The sequence below is a fragment of the Ambystoma mexicanum genome, chromosome 2p, assembly GCF_040938575.1.
Source record: "Ambystoma mexicanum isolate Mex_15411 chromosome 2p, UKY_AmexF1_1, whole genome shotgun sequence".
NCBI lineage: Eukaryota > Metazoa > Chordata > Amphibia > Caudata > Ambystomatidae > Ambystoma > Ambystoma mexicanum.
Window position 1 is genome coordinate 953772926 of NC_090923.1, and position 23810 is coordinate 953796735.

General features: G+C 46.1%; 1 protein-coding gene across 2 annotated transcripts in view; it reads right to left on the reverse strand.

Annotated features, from left to right (window-relative positions):
• Window positions 1-23810, reverse strand: part of LOC138566955 (serine/threonine-protein kinase MRCK alpha-like) — a 2642347-nt gene that overhangs the window by 1753083 nt on the left and 865454 nt on the right. For both annotated transcript variants that reach the window (XM_069644738.1, XM_069644739.1), the window contains exons 13-14: window positions 4009-4251; window positions 2585-2695 (exon numbers count right to left, since the gene is read on the reverse strand). In XM_069644738.1, the coding sequence (XP_069500839.1) occupies window positions 2585-2695; window positions 4009-4251 (354 nt within the window). The remainder of the gene's footprint in view (window positions 1-2584; window positions 2696-4008; window positions 4252-23810) is intronic.

Here is a 23810-nt window from a genome sequence, read left to right on the forward strand (position 1 = left end):
CTAAATTAATCAGGATCCGAGTGTCGTCGGCATACGAGTAACACCTGACGCCGAAGGAGCGGATGAGTCAGACAAGTAACCAAATATAGATGTTAAAATGAATCGGAGACAAGGAGGAACCCTGCGGTACTCCACAGCTTAGAGGGCAGGGAATTGATAGAAAGGGTGGTATGGAGAGAGTCGTACGAACCGCCAAGAATGAGGTGAACCATGCTAGTACTTGGCCAGATGTAACCATCTGGGCAAGATGGGACAGCAGTATGAGGTGGTCGACCATGTCGAAAGCTGTTGATGGATCTAGTAAAATCAGGGCGCCGACCCCACCTGAGTCTACCAGCCTGGCCATATCGTCCTTGACAGAGACAAGAACACTCTCAGTGCCTCTGCCTGGTCTAAAGCCGGATTGCACTGGGTCAAGAAGAGAGGATGATTCCAGAAAGGAGGACAGTAGAGGGGACACCAAAGATTCCAACAGTTTAGCAAGAAAAGGGAGAAGAGAAATTGGATGAAAGTTAGCAAGAACAGTGGGGTCAAGTGGTGGCTTCTTTAGGAGAGGGATCACTCTTGCCGCCAGAGTCACCTGTGGGCTACCACAAAAAACAGGATTTAAGCCAACAAAGGTGCTTGTCAGCTTTTTTTGAAGTTTAGGTGGAACTTAAACCACACAAAAGAGATTCGAGTGCAATATGGTCTGCTTGATGAACAGTTACTTTTTTGCAGATTGTCAGGGCAGTGAGCAACAGGAAACATTAAAACATATGTTATTACAATGTTCTATGTTACAAGGGTTACGGTCTAATGTTTTTAGGAAATACGCCACTAGGCTTAACAATTCTGAGTTTTATATTATGTGGAACATCTGTCTGTCCGGCTCCACAAATGGTTATTGCAGATGTAATTTATTTTATTTTATTTTTTAGAGTTTTCAATATGGACATTAACTTTCATTGTTACATTGTTATAATCTTTTCTTATGTCCCTTTTTTAAAATGTTGTGCTTTTATAAACTTAAAACTTTATTTGTTTCCTTTCTTTGAGATTTGTTTTGATTTTCACGTTATTTTGAGGCATGATGTTGATGTTTCGTTGTTTTAAAATATTAAAGGTTACATTGTCTTTTTAAAAATAATTACGGAGTACTAGTGAAAGAAGAAATGCTTAAACAAGCTATTTTGCCTTTTTAAGTTGCCCTACAAAGTAAGAGGTTTGAGCCACAGTGGAGAAGATGTGTGTTGACATGAAGGAGGTGTAGGGAAATTTGCACAATAGACAGAGGTCTGCATTTAGAAGGTGAGGGAAACTACCTGGGTTCTGTATGTGGGTCAAATAGGGGAGACTAAGGTATGTGTGAAGATGCATGGAAAAGACCTAGGAAGATCTTAAAGGAGCTGCTGTACTGGGTCTATGATGTGTGAAGACATAAGTAGGCCAATTCCTAGATTTGTGAAGGCATTGTACAGTGGTCTTTTAACTAGACTGGTAGGACAGTGTGGAGATGTGCTTTAGAGACAGTTGTGTAAATAGCAGATGCAAGATGGTGCATGAACGAGATATAGCACAAATCACTCATTGGCGATCAGTGTAGGACCATGGAGGTCACACAAGGTGTGTGGATGCTAAGTTATAGGGTGCCCAAATAGCTGCGTCTAAGATACAAGTAGAGGTGTGCTAGTCTGTGTGCGTAAGAAAGAGGGAAAGAGAAAGATACTGTTTGGGCGGGGGTCTGTTTGCTAAATGAAGGTTGCTTAGAAGGAAATGTAGGAAAGACTGTTGTGAGTTACGAGATGGGACTAGGAAGCATAGGAGGTCTCTATGCAGGTGATGCGAGGAAGATACATTGGGAGGTCTCATTAAAAGTTGCCTCAGTTTTAGAGTTCTATGGATAGGAAAATGAAAGCAAATGTGCAGTACTAGATGTAGCATGCATTGAAGATGCATGTCTATTTCTATAGAGACAATAGAAGAATGAGGTGTGGAAAGTAGGAGGTATTTATCTGGCAAAGATAGTGGTGTGGCTGTGCCATAATGTACAGTAAACACGAGGTCATGGTAACAAAGGGTATCCTGTGTGTATGAACCGCTACATTATAAACGCACAGGCAGAATGCATTAATAAGCAGAAGCATTAAGGACAAAAGCTGAACATTAAACATAGTATTGGTGGAAGGACATCTGATGAAGGCCAGAAGCTAAACATAAGATATAAATGACAGAAAGGCTAATGATTGCACAAGATAAATGGGGGAAATCCTGGAGGACACAACCGAAAAATGTTACATGGCTGCAGCATCAACGTGGTAATGAGTCCTTTTTATGAAACAGCTAAGGTCACATGCTTGAAATACAACTGGTGACACCCTAGGGATAACACAACAGGACAAACTGATTAAAGGTGGTGAAGCAGTGTTGTCTGGCAACTTATCAAACAAATCTATACTAGGATCATGGAAGTTCAGTAAAGTCTGTGTCAGATACCCTGTAAAAGAATAACATTTTGTGGTGATGGAATGGTGGATAACCAAGTGAGTTTGGGGTTATAAAACCACACATTACAAACATCAGAGAAATCATGTCACTAGTTTACCTTCAGCCCTTCCAGCTCCTCTTCAAGCTGCCTGATCAGTTGCTCACTTCTCTCCCTCAGTTTACGCTGCTTTGAAACTTCGGATGTCAGTTCATCAATCTGTACTTCCAGCTGCAAAATAAACAGGTCTACTCATCTATAAATTACCAAGAGAAGTTTGCTTTTCAGGGTCAGAAATACAACTCCAATGAGAAATTGGGACATGCACAGGATCACAACTTTCAGAATGCACCACTAAGTTAGTCTTGCAGGAGCTGTGTCACAAACAATTTCAACATTCATTCTCAATGTTTGGACCTCTGTGTACTATGATTGTATTTGCAAACCACCAATATGTCGCTCTGAGTCATGGAATGTCCCTACAATGGTCTACCACTGTTGAAGCAGCTCATACAGCTATAGTGGCAGAGTTTTTATTTTTCACCAAGAGTCCATCCATTGGAGGCTCCACAGTGGTATCCTTTGGTACTATATCATTAAGAGAGGTCTACAGCAAGCCAAGTCAAGACTAAAAATGTTCTTGATTAACATCTCTTACCTTTGACACCTTGAAACATTCCTCTCTACGTATGTGGCGGAGGAGCCCCCACTTGGCACCAGATAGGTATTATGGAGGGACTGCTGACCTACCAACAGACACCATTCACTGTACAAGCAGTCACTGTTTCTGGCACCAGAACATACCACCTTTCTATTGTGACCTGCTTTCTTTCCACCCTCTCACTCATCACACTCATTACTGCCAGGACTGAAAGTAGCTCGCCCAAACAAGAAAAAGCACAGGGCCAATTCAGCCATGTACAGAATACAGGTCAATGGGTCTTCCTCAGTGACAGACGTCCATAACAGAGGGTTTACATCTTCCTACTTCAGATTAGGGCTAGTCTAACAGTATGCCTCTAATAGGACTTGACTAGACTACATCACCGAAAAGTCCAGTGTGATGATAATGGCCTGCCCCAGAGGGAAGAGGTTATATATGATGCTTTGCTTTTAGTATGCAGAAGCTTTGTGTGAGAGATTGGAGAAGGTGGAAACATCCTCGGAGAGGTATCCTATAATCCCAAGGCATTTGAAACACAAAATGGATGGTGATGTTAAGTCAAAAATGGTCCATTCTGTCTTCTAATAAACCTTGTGGAGTCTCACTTATTTTCACTGGTACCATAACCTAGCCAGCTTCTGAAGCACACATTTCCCAACCTTCCGCTAATGATTCAGAGTTGAAATATACTTCTATCAAGCAGTCGAATCTAAACATTTAACACTTTAACAGTTGTATTCATTGAGTGGACTCCTGTTGACACAACCTTCTCTTAGAGCATCATATTTTTTTGGTGGACATGGATTTCTTGAAGACCCTTCTTCCGACCCAATGAGACTCATTTTGTGGGGGCATGTGTATTTTCTCCTGCAGATACTACCTCCTTCTTGCCACTTTCAATCTTGGACAGCTCCTTCTTCAGGCTCTCCACTTTGCGCATCACCACCTCCATCTCCTCCTCCTTGTCCCGCAGTTGACGAGAGTGCTTCAGCATCTGGCTGCGCATCTCAGAGTATTTGTCATTGGCCACAGTTAGCTCCTGGTCCACCAGTCTCTGCTTGGCCTGGGAGTTTTTCAGGTCTTTGGACTGAGCCTTCAAACGTTCTTGGGCCTCAACCAGCTCCTATGATGAGAGAAAACCTAAGGTTTAAAAAAAACTGTAGAAAAGCCTAGGGGTCCTGTGTCAGTCAATACATAACGTGTCTGCCCATGTCTAAAGAATAATTGCATCCTTACATTAAACATGCTAGCAAATGGACTTTCTTGCATGGATGGTGAACACAAACCTTTCATTGCAGCATCAAATGGCATCCAACCATATTACAATAGTATTGGTTCAGATTTTCTGCTTTAGCAGTACAATATGAAAGCTATGTAACACATTGGTGATAGGCAAACACAGAATAGTGATACAACCATAATTTAAACTATATTCTTCAGGCTTCTAGAACGCCTCAAAAGGTGTGCAAGTGACAGTAAGATGAACCCAAAACAGTGATGGGGTTTGATAGGGGGGGGGAACAATAGGGGCAATAAGGGAACACGGAAAGGAGGAAAGAATACAAAAATCCTTAAATTCAAAGAATACAAAAATCCTTAAATTCAATCACTGAGAAAATGATGAAAAAGCAGTTTTTTCAGGTTTTTACAGATGGAAAATAAAGTCGGATAACGTAGAGGTGAGTTCCAATAGAAGATGCAAAGGAAAAAAAAAAAACTAGTCTGAGGAAACGTTTTGAACGTGGGTGGCCCCCAGGCTGAAGGTCCAAGAACTAACTCGAGTTGTGGGAGGGGGACAAGTGCTTTGTAAAATACGCAAGCACGTCTGAATTGGAGTGTGGTTTTGATCGAGAGCGATTGAAGATGTTCAACAGTAGGTTCTACAATAACCATCTGAAAATATTATCTGGTAAAGGAACATGCAATAATTATTCCATATACATTACTACATACATTACTACTAGGCGCTCATCACCAACCACCTTCAGTGTCACACATCCCCATTGTCAACCATAGTGTCCTGAAGTAACATTGGACATATTAACAAAGAAAACCATAAGTATAAACGTGCAAGACAAAACATTACAAAAACAGGACTCACAATTAGCCCTCATTATGCAGCTTTGGCCCAAGGGCACTTCATTGTGTTGTCCGGAGAGGGTACATCATGGAGCCCAAGAGGGTTACAGTGGGACTTCCAATTAAGACACAGTGTTTAACACATGATCATGGGACCCAACAAGGTGTCCCAATAAGTAAAAAAAAATGCAAAGTTATGGCATTCCACAGGGTACCAATGACACAAGCACCGAAGAGACCAAATAGAGAGTGATTGGTACACAGTATAAACAGTAAGGTAGGGGAAGTGGAGAAATACAAATAGTGGACGGTGTTGTGCAATGGGTGAAACCAATTAGTTGAGAAATGGGATATCTTAAGGTCCAATGAGAAAACTAGATCAGGACCCCAAATAAAGGCCCTATTGGATGCAAACACAGGATATGTAGAAGTCACTCGAGTCCAATAAATTACGCGGCAGCGGAATGAATAGAAGATCCACTGAGGAGGCTGTCCAAAGAAGGGCCTGGGGTAGGGAGTGCAACAAAGAGTCTAAAGGGGAACATTACATGGTTCCAGGGGCCAGAGGGTTCCAGCACAGGAACGTTGGATGGTCCAATGGTTGGGCATTATGGAGGTCCAGCAAGATGATGGGGTTCCAATAGGGAGACATTAAGTCAAAAGATTAATAAGAAGCTTTCGACAAAGGGTATCAACCCCAAGAGAGCAAGTTCATGGCACAAAATTTGGTTCTCACAAGAGAAGAGGACCATCTACACATTTCCCAAATTAAAGACAATAATGCAAAACTCTGAAAAGCATGGAAAAATACTTCAGAGACATTTCCACTCCAGAGACCACAAGAATTAAAAAGGTTCAACCACCTGGAAGGGGCTTTGCTCAAGACAGATTAAAGGGACAGAAGTACTCAGCCTGCCCCCAATCAAGGCAGTACTTGGAACACTTAAGATTGGAAACACCATGTGGTTGCCCACAGAAATTAAATATGGAATAATGGCTAAATGCAGGACAGGGCAAATTATTACTTGTTAGTACTGTGCTGATGAAGTGGACCCCGACTGGATGAAATGCCTTAATTCATGTTATAAAATTGTCTTGATGGATAGTATTTTGTTACATATTAAATATAAATGCGGGGGAAGTGCAGGGGCAAGTGTGGCCAGCTAAGGAACAGACTGCTGGATCAGGAAGGCTTGTCTGTAGCCACTGGCAGGGAAGAGACATATTACTAGAGTTAGATCATGCGTATGACAACCCTAGTTCCCCTTACGGGGGTGGGAAAGAAATTAGTGTGTTATTCTGAAATACACATAGTTAGCAAATGGCGATAATACCCCCAAGGAATGCCATCAATGACTGCCCTAATTTCTCACGCTGGGCGGGATAATGCTCGCCTCTGTGTCTTTAATAGAATTAAAACTTTCTAGTAAGTTATTATGGAAAATCTTTATTCTATGTCAAGACCCATCATGCTTGTTTAAAGCTTACTTACCACAATGGATGCCGGCTGTTCTACCGGTTTCTGGTAGAATTGCTTAAATATTGATTCACCAGCCCAGTCCGCCATCCTAATGATGTCTTCTAGGCGGACTCCGACCTGAAAGAATTTGGAAGCCATGGCTCCTCTGACGGAGTGGGCCCCGAAGTGCAGAGTATCTATTCCGGCTTCAGTTAGAGTCCAACGCACCCAGCGTGCTAAAGTTGGAGCGGAATATGCTTTGTGCGATTTAAGCAGAGCAATCAATAATTGCGCATTAAGAGAGGGCCTAAGCGGTGCTGTCACTTCTTCGTAAGCCTTCAAGCATCTAACTAAGCAAAGTTTGGGCTGGTCCCTAAAGGCGGGTTAAGAAATCACCCTTGAGTTGCATTTCGTCCTTCTGTGTATATGGAACACAATGCCGTCAGGAGAAAAGGTCCTGCCCGCTAGGTGGAGAGCTCTGACATCAGAGCCTCTCCTGCAAGAGACCAGGCTAAGCAGCGTGGTAAGTTTGCCCGACAGGGCAGTACGGGATAATTCCTCAATAGCGGCCATGACAGGAAAAGATTCAGCACTCTGTTAACGTCCCAAAGCTTGTCATAGCGGGACGGAGGCGGAACTGTAAGTCTGATACCCTTGAGCAATCTGCAGACGAGGTGGTGCTCTCCTGCTGGAAGCCCCTGAACAGGTTCATGACCGGCAGAAATAGCTGAGCGGTAGGCGTTGACCGTCCTGTAGGCGAGAACTCTTTCAACTAAAGATGCTAGGAAATTCAGGATTTCCTCTATAGGTGCTGAAACCGGAAGCAACCCTCTCCTTCGGCACCAGGTAGCCCCGGCGCTCCAAGAGTTGGAATACCTCTTGAAGGTAGCAGGGGCCCAGCTTTCCTCGATGAGGCTGACCGCCATGCGTGACATGCCAGGAATTCTCCATCTTGACCTGAAATCCTCCAGGCTGCTAACACCAGTGATCCGCTGAAGTGCTGAAGATGGCTCTGCTGTTCCAGGCTTCCATGTGAGTGAGCCACCAGTTGATTTCCGTTCTTGCAGAGGGCGAGAGTGTCAGATGCTGAGAGTAGGAAAGGCTCTGTCTCAGGTGCTGACCTTTGAGCCTCTGCAATTCTCGGTAAAGAAGAGGACCGGGAAAAATTGCTTGAATGAAACAAGATAGGAGGCCTATTACTCTTGCTAATTCTCAAAGAGATATGAGGTCCCTCTGCAGGAGCCTGCAAATCTCCTGTCGAGTGTATCTTGGCCACGGGGAGACAGAGCTGTGAATTCTGGGTATCCACCACGAACCCGAGAAATTCTAGATTCTGGGATGGACTGAGGACAGACTTTTCCCAATTTATAAGGAAACCGAGACTGTGTAAAAGGTCGACGGCCAGCCTGGCTTGTTGCTCTACCAGGGCTTGAGAGGGCGCCATGAAGATGTCGTCGTCCAGGTAGACGATCTGTCTGACACCAAGTGCTCTCAAACGAGCTACTACGGGCTTTAGGAGTTTGGTAAAGGCCCAAGGTGCTGAGGAGAGCCCGAAAGGTAATCTCGTGCACTCCCAGTCTTGTTCTTTCCAGGAAAACCTGAGATAGCTTATGTTGGCCTGGTGTATGGGGACTGCAAGGTAAGCATCTTTCATATCCGGGCGCACAAGCCAGTCGTTCGGTATCAAGATGTCCCTGAGCATGTGGATTCCTTCCATCTTGAAATGACGGTAGACAATGTAGTCGTTGAGCACCCTTAGATTTATTACTGGGCGTACTTTCTGTTTCCTGCGAACCAAAAATATAGAGCTGAAAAAGCCGCCCTGACTCCAGCAGGGGCGAATTGCCTTTTTCAGGTATAAGCTGTGTATGTCGCTGTCTAGCGCTTTCTCGTCTGCTGTTGACATTAACAGAGCTGGGCGACGGTCCTGATGGGACTGAGTGAAAAACTAAGCGCAGGCTGTGCGCTGCGTCCCTCTTGAGGGGAAGAAAGTGTCTGAGCGGTCCTGCCAAGAACTGTGCTGGTCGACAAACTTTGACATCTCCTTCATAAACGGGTCTCCAAAAAGCAGACCTTGGGCTGCTGCTCCTGACTCAGTGTCCGCCAACTCCCCTGGCTTAGCATCAATTAAATAAGATGCCCTTACAGGCCTCAGCCGAGATGGCACAACTGGCATTAACCATTAAACAGAGTGCCCTTTGACCCCAACCTGAAAGGATCAATGGGGTCACCCCGAATCAATGGCCGCTTCGGCCAGGTCCATGATCTTCGCTAGGGGACCAGTGACATCCAAGACCCTGTCCTGGCAGGATTTCCAGGCGCGGTCTATGCCCTTCCTTGGATTCTTGACATTCTTTCCCAGAAAGGTGTTCATCTTGGAGTCTAACTCCAGCGTGAGAGCCACCTTCCCCTGAATTTTGGGGCGGGGGCATTCCGCTCTCAGTCTAGGCCCGACTTCTTTATCCAGAGGTCTGGGCAGCCTGTTCTTGATATAATCTGTTGTTTTGGATGACGGTTCCGAGTCGGTAGATCTGGGGTGCACAAGATCTTCTGCAGTAAACATTCCCCAAGAAGGGGATTGTACCCCGGATGCCTTCTTGCGGATGGGGACTGCCGCAATTGCCAAGGTTGAGGGTCGGAACCCAATGGTTTGAGTGTCCTCCTTGGAGGCTGAAGGGGATTGATCGATATCATAGACCCCTCTAGTTTCGTCGTCAGTGCCCCGTCGAGGTGTCTGAGATGGCAGCGGTGGCAGGTTCTGGCTGGCTCTGGCAGGGGGTGTGTGGGGGTTAGAGGGGGGGTTCAGAGTTTTTGCTCTTGCGAGCCAGAATACATCCCCCACTTGAAAGGTGCTTACTCTTATGGCTCTTTTTTCTCCCTGGCGGGGAGGTCTCTTGTAGATGTTCCTCCATGGGTTCCATGTAATAATGTCGTCACAAAAATGTTGCCATGCAAAAATATCACCAAAAAAAAAAAGGCCGTTTTTTGTGGCGACATTATTGCATGGAACATGCGGGGGACGCCCCCACAACCCCCACTTTTTTTTTTGCCCCTGTCCCCATATATATGGTCACCCATATAATATCGCTGCGACCTTTTCCCGGCGATATTATTTACGGCGACCATATATATGGGGATAATATTACCTGATACCCCTCCATGCTGTCTAGGCACTGTTGGATAGGCAGGAGGATCTCAGACACAGCCCTCTTGATGCTGGTCTCAACAGAAGATCCCAGCACCTTTTTGAGGCTGTCTGCCATTGCCACCTCAACAATTTGATAGGCTTCCTCCTCATCCTCAGACCAATCCTGGTCTGCCTGAGGGGAGTACTGAGCTGCCATAGTACTTAACGTAAATTTAAAAGCACCTTTTTTGATACACTTTTTTTTTTCCTCAGTGGGCCAACAGACCACCTTCTCTCATGCCCACTGCAATCACCTGAAGAGGGAGTGTGTGTAGAACACAGCTATCCTTTCCCCTCTGAATTCGTATCTCTTCCTCTTTTTTTAATTTTTTTTATGAGGTATTCAAGTTCAAATATATTGAAGAGCTGAGGGCAAAAATGTGTGTAATATTAAACAGAAATGCGAGCCGCGAGCGCCAGCAGCAGAGAAAAGGAACGAGTTGTCCGGCGCTCCCTCTAGTGGCCGCAGGGTGATACCGCGACCACAGCGATGCTTCGTGTGGCCTCCCCGGACCTCGGAAGACCTGAGCTGGGTTGGGGAGGGGAGCGCGCGGGTCTGCAAAGCGGACGTACATACATAAAAAAAATATTTTAATCAGTAAAATGAACAAATGAGCCGCACGGAGGAACGCAAATGCTCCGAATTTACCCGAATGTTCTTCAACGCCAGCAGGAAACAGCTGGCGTCGGAAAACGCTGCAGGGAGATAAACAGAGGACGTAATAAGCGATCCTCTGGGTAAAGCAAATAAACAGGGCTACTATAACAATGGCGCGGTACTAAAACGAAAATTAACGTTCAAAACAGATGTCACAAGACACCAAACCCAATTACATTAAGAAATAATTCTATTGGATTAATATACTGAATTATATTATGAAATAAATTAGCAAATGTATTAGAAAATGATCACAGAAATACAATTTAAGAGTACTTATCTCTTGCTGCGTGCAGCAAAGAAAGAGGAAGTTACATCATGTTCAGGACTGTTTGTATGGACAGCTATATGCCTATTGGTGGACTCATGTCACATGTTGGTGTCCTTTGCTGAACCTTTTTTTGGAGTCTCCCTGGAAATGGAGTTCTTTGGTTCTTGGGACAGTTCTAGACACATTTTCTAATGTTTGTGTGTTTTTTTTAATGCACTTTTTGATTGTTTCGCATACCTTTGCTCTCAGTAAGGTGCATAAACACTTGCTGCTAAGCTTTCAGTTTATAAATAATAAAAGAAAGAAGTATAATGTGAGCCTCCGGTCTTGACATAGAATTGTGTTTTATACCACCTGAGCTCCTTCGCTTCAGGCAGGGGATATGTACTTTCCCTGGGTGCCTCCCGGCTGTATCTGTTCTATTTTCGCACAGGGCAGGCTTTCCTTTTCCCCCTCTTTTCTTCTTGGAGCCTATTCTAATCAACACCCCCCCCCTCCCGTCCCCGACGCTAGTGGCCTTGAAGCCCTCCCATACGGATTGGATCCCCACCTCTCCTGTATCATTGAAGAGGAAGTACTCCTTGATTCACAGAAGCAGTTCCTGCTGCACTTCCTTATCCTTTAACAAGAAGTCATTGCACCTCCAGCCCCCCCACCCCCCACCCTCATGGCCCACTGACCGCCTCATACTCACCATAACTCTCACCATATCAGGATCAGACCATGGGATTGGGGATACCCAAGATTCCAAAACCTGCTCCTTCAAGTTTGAGTCTACCAGAATTAGGTCTATGCACGAATACGAATCATGCACTGCAGAGTAAAAAGTATATGGCCCGTCACCGTCCTGGGGGGTGGGGCAATAGGGAGACACGCAGTCCCAGAACCTTGTTCACCCATTGGAAGCGATCACCTTGGCCCTCACAGGGGGGGGCCCTACCTCCATTTTCCTACAGTCCCTAAATGGATCTAGCGCCATTTTGAAGTCTCCACCAACCACTAGCTGACCTTCTGCAAACTCAATTTGTCCTGGACTTCCCAAAAATCACATTGACCTATGTTTGGGACATACACAGAGCCCAGCGTTAGCTTGGTGCCGTCAAGTTGTGCCGCAACAAACACGTACCTCCCATAAGGGTCAGCCAGAGCAGATTCCACCAAAAAGCCTAATCGGGTGGAGCTCAGGACCGCGAACCCCCGCCTTTTCTTCACATCTGAGGCCACAATCGTCTCCCTGGATCGTAGTTGGGGTTCCCTGCCCCTCTGCCAGTGTGTTTCCTGGAGACGCATCCGATCCAGTGGTGCCATCCTAAATTCCCAGAGTACCATTGATCGCTTACTCAGCGAGTTGAGGCCCCGTACGTTGAGGGAGCCACTAATCATTTCACCCTGCCCAGACATCTCCCAGTTGCCAGAGCTTCACATTAATTCCCCCAACCCCCAGAGACAGTAACCAGGGCCCCTGAAATGGCAAACCAACTTTGGAACACTGAACAGTACTTAACTCAACCAATCCTACCCCCCCGGACCCGCTCAACCGATCTCTTTTCCTTGAGGCAGTTAGCTCAAATCTCAAGAGGGCCACGGCCGAGGGGCGGGTGTTCAGTTTCATAAATGTCCTTGAGCCTGGGCCTTTACGCATACTCGGCCCTTTCACATGCCGTCTATCGCCAGGGCTTTTCTCCCCTCCCTCCGCCATAGGTTCTCCCCCTCCCATCAGTTCACCCATGACCCTTTGTATGTCGTCCTCAGTTACCAGTTTGTAATTAAAACCATCAACTTCAAAGGATATGGAAAAGGGGAATACCATCTGTATCTCACTCCCTTCTCAGTAAGCCATTTCGTGAGGGGAGCACAGACATCTCTGTAAACTGCAATTTCAGATTGCCCAGAGCGATCGAGCCCTGCCTCTTTGCTTTTTCCAGGATTTTTTGCCTGTCAGAGAAGTTGTGGAAGCACTCAAGGGCTGACCTCGGTGCTCTCCCTGTCGCCCATGCTCTGTGTACTCTGTCAATTTTTGGTTCATCAATGTTCTCATCTCCAAACAGGACCTTCGCCACCTCATGGATGGTTCTCCGCAGGTTCCTTTCAGATTCTCCCTTTCTCTTTGGGATCCCAAGAAATCTCAGGTTATTTCTCCTCTCCCAGTTCTCAAAGTCATCTATCTTCAAGGCAACTTCCCCCCTTCCTCCTCTCCAGTTCTGCAAGCCGCATGTCTCTCTGGGTCTCCAGTGTTTCTAGGGAGGTATGGTTGTTCTCAACTGCCTGGAGTCTCTCATCCATTCTGTCGATTCTAACATTTATTTTGTCCACTTTTCCTCTGATGTCAGCTCTCCTCCTCATCTCCTCCAGGAGTGAGGCAATGTCTTTCTTTGTGGACATGGTGTCATCCCCCACTTCTGACATGGTTGGTTCAGCGGTGTTACTCTCCGGGCCCAGTCTCTGATACTCAAACTGTTCCAACTTTGCCCTTCAGTTCATGGGCGGCTGGGGCCCACTGTCCTGGCCTCACCAGTTTTACTGGTGGCCTTCCGCAGCGGTAGTGGGGTCCGCCTCAGTGCTCAGGTCGCCCTGTCCCACTGCCCCCCTGGGAGCGGCTCTCCGCTCACCTCTGTGGATCTTCTGGGACCACTATCTGGACCCTTGGGGGCTGTGGCATCAGGTTCCTGCCTTGCCATCTGCTCACTTGGTTGCTGTGGTAATCCCGGCCTCCACCTGGCTATTTCACCCTTCACCTGGGTCCTCTTCTGTGCTCCCCTTCCTCCTCAGAGCACTCTCCTGGGCAGGCACATGCCCGGGAACCAATCCGGGGTCCCTCGCCCGGGCGTTGCACACCTTGCGTGTTTCTTTCCCAGGGGGCTCGGGGTGCCGTGGGGCAGGTCCGTTTGGGGGCCCCCTCCTATGCCAAGTACCGCCTCACGACTGTGGGACCCCCCCCCCCCACCAAGGCCTTCCGTGGGCAAGGTCTCCTCCGTGATCAGTTCGGGTTCCCACATCGTTTCCCGCACTGTACGCTGTGTGCTGTCCCTCGCTAATGTCAGGCCACTTTTCGGTCCGCCGGGACGAGAGTGACGTGCTTAGGCTACTTCCATGTGCGCACCCCCTGGTGGCCTCCTCCATTAGATATTTGAAGAGACTACATGGTTTAGACGCTCTGGATTTTAGCATGGGGGGGAAGCGCCTCCCAGACCTATAGATGGTGGAAGGCTGAAACGTAAGCAGCAGATAGCCAAAAAAAGCTTCTTTCTTTAAAGGGAAAGAATACTTCTAGATTTTGGGAACTTACTAATAATAATAATAATGTTTATTGTGTTTTAGGCCATATAGGACTTTTCACAAATATAAAATCATTATAGACATACATTGCATAATACAAACATTTAAAACATTCAAAACAACACAACAAACACATAATTTTCCAATTCACACAATACTACACTTTTAAATTATAAAATGAACATTTTAAAAACATTTGTAAATTCGTTCACAAGTTCACAGATTGGCCCCCTTTCGTATGTGCTATATAATACTGTTCCATTCTAGTCTGTTCTATATACTAAAAGTCAGCGAGTCAAACAGTCTCTAAAGAAATGAGTTATCAAGAGTCCCGTTGACTTGAGCTCAGACGTTTGTGTATATGGACCCAAAATCAATGTAATGCGATTTGCATAGCTAGCGAGTTGGTGTTCAAGCAGTAATTCCAAAAGCCCCGAGTCTTAATTACTTCATAAGAGTGTACCCACATGCCCCAGGTATTCATACACCTTGAGCCCAACTTGGCGCATTCAGTAATATGTTCGGCCATCTCCCATTTACGGGGCATTTTACATATCTGGCAAAACCGGGACTCTTGTTATTTTAAGTTGGGGCCTGTGATTGTCAGCGGGGGGTAATTGATGCGTTCGAAGCAATAGCATCAGCCTGCAGACTGCTTGGTCGGGACATCATAATAAAGAAGACTGCTTTCTTAAACTTATTCATCACTGTTGTCACTTCAGTATAGTTCTTCAGTGCAGATAGGTGCAAGTAACTGTTGTACCAATCCCAGCTGTCAAGTTTTTTAATGAATGCTAGCTTCAGTGCAGTATAACGCGCACCTTAAAGTTGGGAGACCAACCAATGCTCTCAAAAAGCTCACTGTTTATACTTTCACATTTTCCCTCTTAGCACCGTTTCTGCTTCATGATTTTCTACCAGCTTTGACAACAAGGGGCATTTAGGGGAAGTCGATGACTTGATATAGGGCTTTGCTCTTTTTTTGAGTACCAAACCCTTTAATTAAAGCAAGCCTAATTTTAGGTGAAGATACTCCATGCGGTAACACAGGGGTAACCTCAGGATTCTTCACCAGAAGGTGCCCTCGAATGTATTCAACCATTTCAGATATTTTCATTACCAGTACTTCCAACCCCTATAGAATTGCCAGGCAGAAGCACTGCTTATATAAAATAAGGACAGTCTAACTGTAATCCTGCATGATCCTTGGCAAATTTGTACACTTGCAATATGATGGATTTGGCTTTCCTCAGCTTTATTTCAATTATCTGTGGTACTCATTTCTAAGCCGAGGCAGGGATAATGAACTACATACTCGGGCCAAGATTGGTATTCATTTTTTCCAGTTACTAACATAACCTTAGTTTTTTTCCATGTTCATTGTTAGGTTGTTTTCGCCATCATATGCCGCAAGCTCGTTGATCATCCTTTTCATCCCTTTGAAAGTTCGGTCGAAGATGACCAGGTCATCGGCGTACAGCATTGTCTATTTTCGGAGGGCAGCTTGCCCCTGCTCTTAACCGTAAAGGCAGATCAGCCAAACATAGGTTGAACAACAGGGGAGCCAAAACACAACTCTACTCGACTCCCCTGTTGATCAACACTGGTGATATTATTCATCCTTCATTATCTAGGTGCACACAGGCTTTTGTGTTGCTATGTAACTGGATGAGTAACTGTAGTAACCATCTTGGGCATCCTAGCTTGCTCGGTTTGGACCATAGGATTTGGCTATTTACCTGAACAAATGCAGATTTAATACCTAAAAATGTGATGTATAAAGATGGTCCGGCTCTTCGACGAGTCCCATGAATCACGTAGTCTAAGGCTCTTATAGTGAGGACCATTCCTGATGCAGGTCAAGTCCTGTCTGATACTGGTATAGGATGTTATTGGACTCTACCCACTTCTGTAAATCTTTCAAGACAAAGGATGCAAAAAGCTTGCCTGTGACATCCAGCATGCACTACAACCTGCAATTCCCCATACTCAGTCGGTTTCCCTTATTATATACAGGGATCAGTACAGACTGTTGCCATGATATAGGTACTTTGTTTCTCACATACCTTCCTAAAGATGAAGCAGATGGGCCCAACTCTCTGCATCTTTCTTTAGGACTATGTTGGCCAGCCCATTAGGGCACAGCGCCTCATAGAGCCTTTCAACTTTACTTTATCCTCCAAATAGACCTTTAAGGACCAAGAGAGTGATGCTTCCTCTGTGTCAACCGTTATCACAGGAAAAATTATCCTTTTAGATTTTATGGAGTTTGTCCAGGTTTCGGCTGAGATAGGGTTTATTAATTGCCTGGTTTTAACCCCTTATGCCAGAGCTAAAATTGACCATATTGAACGGGCATCACGCCTGCAGAAAACGCTTACAAAATGTTGCCATTTTGCTTTCCACAGTGACAACTTGTATCTTCGTAACCAGCTAAGGAAAGCCCTTTTTTATTTTTTTTGCTATACCAAAAGCAGCTTCTGTTGTTCCCCCCTCTGTATGTTTAGCCGCCCGTATTTCTCTACGCATAGCGCATTTTGTGTTTCGAATGATGTAAAATATCCTAGCTTTTGACTTGTTAATGGCTATTGGAGGGTTCCTTTTGTAGCTTACTGCCCTATAGGCCAATCGAGATAACCAGCACTCTATCCTATTTGAGGAATAATCTCCGATTTCACTGCAGTCCCCTCTGTTCCTCCCCAAGTAATCTACGCAGGTCTCATCGATGTTGGTCCTAGTCCAGCATAGTCTATTTCCTGCATGGTTCACCTCTATGCTCCCACATTTGGTGTTTCTGCTCACCTTCCCCTCTAGATCCAAGTCTAAAGCAAGGATCTCATGGTTGGGCATCACTTAGAATAACCAGAAAATTGATGGGTGGGAGGTTTTGAATTAATCTGAACCTCTGGCACTGCTCTGGGCAACTTTCCACACCACTGTTTAGCCCGTCTGCACCATTGCAAAAGGGGTCCAGCCATATGCAAATCAGTCGGGTACTGTCACCAAGGGGCAGTCCAGCAGAAAATGCTAGGCCGGGTCCCCTCTGCACAGAATCGCAAACAACGCAACATGTTTTGGCCTTGTTGGCCCTCATCAGTGAGGTGCAGCTTGGTTCCCTATGGCACAGCGAGCAAGGGACCCACGTCTGGGGATACCCTCTCTCATATAGGGAAAGTAACTATAACCAAAAAAGTGGTGAGCGGAAGGTTTTGGTCCTTCCAGCCATCAACCTTTTGTTATGCATAAGTCACCCCAAGTGGGACGGGTATGCTCAGATGTCGGTCCCAAGCCTGCTGGGGCTAGGCACCCAAGCTACTCCTCAGACGATGATGCCCAATGAGGCCAAAACATATCTGGGGATGCTTGTGGTCTCGTGCAGAAGGGATGTGACCTAGCAGTTCGGGCTGGCCTGCCCCTTTTGGGGTGGGAGCAAACCTGATGTGCATGTGGTCTTTCTTCTTCTATAATGGCTTGGCAGGCTGAAAAACGATGGTCTGGGGGGGTTGCCAAAAGCAATGGCAGAGGTTAGGATTAATTCCAAACCTTTCAGCCATCACCTCTTATTATGCGCAGGGCATCACTTGGAATTCACTCACTCATCGTAATAAGGCATCATTACCCAAGCAATAATCCAAAGTGGCCTTTCTAGAGCCACTTGATCATGTAGCCTCCCGTGACAATCATTTTTTGTACGACCATTAAGGAGGACTAGGTCGCACTCTTTCAGAAAAAGTAACCATGGTTTTCCTCGGTAGCTTGGGGTTTTTATTAGTGATACTTTTTTCTGCCACATTCACATAAGGTGCTTTAGACTCATCAATACATCTGGCATTTAAGACTCCACACAGTAGCACAATATCCTTCCCCAACGACTCTGACCACTGGGATAAGATTGTGTCTATGCAATCAAAGACTTCTTCAGATGCAACAGAGCCTTGGCGATCATAGATCTTAAAGATTAGCAATCGATTGCTAGAAGACCCAGGATTCATGATCTAAACTGCCAGCACGTTACCACTTGGATCTTCAGGATACACGATGGCAGAGTGTCATTAGTTTTTTACTGTACAGAGGGAGGACATTAACCAACTCCCTTATTGTGCAAAGATGGAATACTCCAATAGAATGTCAAGGGAGGCCCTCGCAGAGCCAGGGAGCCCCAGAGACGTCCTGGTGGTATTGTCGTATGCTCAGAAGGAGCAGGTACTCTGCAAAGCCAGATCGATGGAACATATCAGGATGAACGGGGTGGACATACACCTATACCAAAAACTGGCACAATCAACACTCCAGAAACACCGGGAGATGGCCCCTGCTATAAAGGAACTGGTCTTACAAGTGGACATTCCCATTCGGCCTGCTCTTCACATGGGAAGGGAAGCAACAGAGAATTACCACATGTGAGGAAGGCCTGCAGATAACCAAGGCAACCGCAGAGCGAGCCCCATAGGGCGGAGAAAGCCCTGGGAATGGAAAACCATAAACAAGAGGTCCAGGCACTCCACAAAGAGGTCATAGGGAACACTGCTAACACCTCAGAACCCACTGGTGGGAACGGCAGTTGAACCCTCCAGGGACGGCGGCATGAAAGACGTAACAGACAAGGACTGATGATCCGACACTCTGGTACGCCCGGCGCTGGGGATTGGACTGGGAACATTCAGCAGAACTCAAGTGGGGTTTAGGACTCCCCACAAAGTTAATATCCCCGAGTACATTGAGGGCATGGCGCAGAAGGCTACACGCTCGAGCGATCATAGGGCCCAGAGCCCTCCTCAGGGCAGTTATGAGGGAGGGGGGTAGAAGGCAAGTTGGGGGTTGCCAAAAGAATACTTGAGGGGTGCGGGGGTGGGGATAATGGAACCAGAGGGAAATGTGTACAGCGCATGAGGACCCGAGAGACGCATTCAGGGTTCGAACCCACCATGACAGAATGGGGCTGAACATTTTAACATATAACGTCAAAGGGTGGAACTCCCCGGTAAAAAGAAAGAAGGTGGAACACTTTCTTCACATAGGGAAACATGACAATGTTCCAGGAAACCCACATAAAAAGACAAGACAGCGGAAGGCTGCGGTTGAAAGTATTTAATCAAATCCTCCAAGCAAACGAGCGGGAGAAAAGTGGGGGAGTTCTAATAAAATTCCACAAATCCTTCAATCCGCAAGTTCACGATGTCCAAGTGGATAAACAAGGAAGATACCTATTCATGGACACTCAGATCGACAGGTGCCCCCTAACTCTAGCAACGATCTACGCACCAAATTCAGGACAGGATGGCTTCATACAAGACTGCTAAGACTGCTTGAATAAGCTGGAAACCTTCACGAAGGCAGAGGTGGTGCTAGGCGGAGACTTCAACGTGGCATGGGACCCTAAAGTGGACTGCTCAAACGCCAAACAAACGGGACAGGGAACGCCGTCGAGGTCCCTCAAGCGAACAATGAAGAGGATGGCGCTAGAAGATATTTGGCAAAGGGTCAGAGGAGGGGGAGGGGTCCCCTGGGTATACGCATTTCTCACATGTGCAGAACTCCAGATACAGAATCAAGTACATCTGGGTATCCTCAGGTCTTCTAGGAAAGGTTCAACAAGCAGAGATAGGTTCAATCTCGCTCTCTGACCACGCTCCGCTGTGGGTATCAGTCCTCCTGACACACCAACAGTCCAGTCTGTGGAGGTGGAGACTACTGCCAGAAATTATTCAGGATCCTGTCATGCGAGAATTGATCAGAGAACACATTACAGACTACTTTGCGCTCAACGACTTACCAAAGGTCTCAACGGCCACCGTCTGGGAGGCCTTCAAGGCAGTGACACGCGGACACTTAATAGCACTTAAGGCACAGAGGGATAAACAAAATCGCCAATGGGAAGCCGAACTGCAATCCAAGCTGGAAGAGATACGAGCGGAAATGACCCAAAACCACTCATTAAAATTGAAGAGGGCCCTACGGCACGTACAGGGGCAACTGGACTCCATCCGCACCAAGCGGGCGGAGAAGAACCTCCTCCATCTGAAACATTGGTACTTTGTGAAAGCGAATAAGGTGGACAAACTCCTGGCCAGGCAGATAAAAGGGAAACAGAACCAGACAGTTAAAACACTGAAGGAGGACCTTGGACAAGTAAGAACGTTAACAACAGAAATCAGGGAAATATTTAAAGACTTCTACCAAAACCTATATACTTCAAGCAACCCCAGGGAGGAGGAACAATCCCACTACCTGGAAGGAGTCACGCTCCCAACAATCAAGGAAGAAGAAAAACATCACAGTAGAGGAGGTATCCAGAGTAATCCAGGAACTTGCCAATAACAAAGCCCCTGGCCTGGACAGCTTCACAGCTAATCTCTACAAAATATATAAAGGAAACCTGGCCCCAGTTCTGACAGAACTCCAACACATTCAAGGATGCAGCCAATATAACGCAATCCATGAATGTGGCGAAGATCCTGGTCTTCCACAAGCTGGGGAAAAACCCTGACCTCCCGAGCTCATACCGCCCCATTTCATTAATTAACCTGGATGCCAAACTGTACACCAAAATTCTAGCTAACAGACTCACGGGTCCTTCCGAAGCTGATCCACCAGGACCAGTCAGGGTTCATCCCCAACAGGCAGACCCATGACAACATTAGAAGGATATCCCACCTGATCGAGAAAACAGGGATTACACGCACACCAGCCATATTATTGGCGCTAAACGCGCAAAAAGCGTTTGACCGCGTGGAGTGGTCCATGCTATTTCAGATCCTGGTGAAAATGGGCGTGGGAGAGGACTATATCAAGATGATACGGGCCAACTACAACTCACCCAAAGCACGGATCTTGGTAAACGGCGAGCTATCGGGTACGGTCAAGATAGGCAGGGGGACAAAGCAGGGCTGACCCCTCTCGCCGCTTTCATATGCAATATTCCTAGAACCCCTTCTGGCACGAATCAGGGACACACCAGACATTAAAGGCATAGACATGGGAGGGATAGCCCACAAAACCGCTTTTTACGCAGGACGATATCACTGACCCAATGAGCTTGTTACTGCATCTTTTACAGGAAATAGAGGCCTATGGTACCATATCGGGTCTGAAAATCAACAGACAAAAGTCCGAAAGTTTGATACCATCGGAAAACAGAGAAGACATCCAAAGGCAAGCAGCGGAGCTACAACTAAGAGTGGCACCAACCGGGGTCAAATACTTCGAGTCACACTGGCAAGCAGTATAAAAAGGAGCTCTACGCAGGAAACTACCCCCAGCTCCTGGAAAGGATCAAAAGAGATCTGGAGAAGTGGAATCCTCTCTCAATCTCGTGGTGGGGCCGGTTTACAGCGATAAAAATGACAGTGCTGCCCAGAATCTTGTACACCTTTCAGGCACTCCCCATCAGACTCCAAGCCTCCTTTTTCAAAGCATTAACCAAAACAGTCTCAGCATATGTCTGGCGGAAAAAGCCTCCTAGACTTTCTAACATTCCTTACAGCGCAGAAAGCAAATGGGGTCCTGGCCCTCCCACACTTCCGGAAATACTATGAAGCTGCCCAACTGTTGGTCCTGAAGGAGTGGATCCCGATACGTCCCAGAAGCTATGGGTAGCCCAGGATAAGGTGGTGGCCACGACCCGACTCCAACACCTCTTATGGACAAAAAGTGAACACAGACACCGGAATGTACATATTAGCGAAGTCATGAAAGCGTCGCTAGAGATATGAACAGAACAACCAGAAAATACATATTAACAATAGATCCAGCCCCCTTCATACCATAGTTTAGAAATCCTGAATTTCATCCAGGCATGGAGAAAGGTGCATTTAAAAAATGGGAAGAGGTGGACGGGTCAAAGATAGGGGACATGTTCCAGGGCTAGCGGATCAGAACTTTCGCAGAGTGCCAAGTACTTTTCGTCCTCACCACAAAAGAGATTCAAATATGCACAACTCCACCACTGGCGGTCCTCCCCACGAATCACTATAGCAGCGTCTAGACCGCTTTTGAAGCCTATATCACGACACAGCCAAGGACGAAGAAGTTTGTCTCAGACATTTACAAATTCCTTAATGCCCCAACTGAAGAGACCGAATGGCAATATATGAAGAGATGGGACATCACCCTAAGGGGGGTCATCACAAAAGAACACTGGGAATACGTATGGCGGGCCATCCCCAAACTAACGAGAGCAGTCAAGGGAGATGTGTACGAAGATCCAGCCAGAAAGGCTACAGACAATGTACAAAACCGCCCAGAACAATTGTTGGAGAGAGTGTGGGGCAGAGGGCAATTGGAGACACATCTGGTGGACTGTCCGAAATTACATCAGTTCTGGAAAGATGTGAAATCCCAGATGCAGTCAATGTTTAGGGGAGCAGAAAATCTAGGAGATGAAGTATGGATGTTTGGCCTGTGGAATCCCAGAGACAAAACACTGACGACACAGAAAATGAACTTCAGGGGGTTTCTAATTGCAGCCTGGCTAGCCATAGCCCAAAAATGGAAGCAGAAAATTCCACCTTCCAACTTTGAATGGCTTCAAAGGGTTTGGTCTCACCTGGCGATGGATTATAACATTCAAGGAGACTGCCAGAAATTTAAGATGGATTGGGGGAGACCCTTGAGTATCTGCAGAGCGACAATATGGAACATACCACCTGCTATAACAAAATTGATATTCACACCGATCTCTTTAAATTTGTTCGAAAACTTAAACGCCAAAAAATGTTTGCAACCAGAGTCAACTGCAACTACACAAGGCCACCACAGGAGGTAATATTGATCTTCTATAGCAAGTCATCAAAATGATGCTATTGTTCCAATTCACGATACTTAGTCCGACATGTAAACATTGGCAGCCACTGATTAAATCAGTAAGGCAGCGCCAAAGCACGTAATAACAAAACATATGCGAAATACCCAAATGCGCTGTAGTTAGTTCGACGTGTGAATATTGGCGGACCTACAAGCAAGGTAATGCCGTTGCTCGCAATAATGACAATGTATGTAAATGATGTCTAAATGCACTACATATAGTTCTAAATGCCAACGTTGGCGGGTACTGCCTTAACCAGCAAGGTAATTCCAAATTACGTAACAATGCTAATGCATATACATGATGTCCAGATGCACTTTATTAAGTCCTACATGCAAACAGTAGCGGACACTGTTTAAATCAGCAAGACAGCGCTGAAGCATGTAACAATGATAGTGCACATAGTAACATCTAGCCTAGCACATGACTCAACTGTTTAGGAAATAAAGTTAGCAAAAATTGAACTTTGGGCACAAATCCTGATGCATTCAAATTTCTTAACAGGGATTAACCCAATAAATACACCGATCCACAAAAGAAACCAACTAGGAATACGACTTTAAGGTAATATTTCAACCAAAGCTTGATAAATGTTAATGTTAAAGGACATTTGTACCGCGCATTATCACCACCAAAGTGGTCCCCTGGCGGCTCTGAAAAAGGGGAGGAGAGGGGGTGGGTTAGTGGGAATAAGCTGGAAAAGTGCAAGGGAGCAGTGATGTGCTCTTGGCAGCCTCAACCCGGTGGGTCAGTTGGGTGGGCTTGGGGTGTTTTATGGTCAGTAGTCGTCGTGTGCTGTTGTGCAAGTGTATGTGTGGTTTGTTTTGTTGTTGCATTGTTGTGAAGTTTGTGCGGATTTCTGCGTTTTAGGCTTGTGGTTGGTTATAGTTTGAAAGGTGTATGCCGAGGGATGGAATTGTTAGTTGGTTGGTTAGTTGGCATTGCTGTC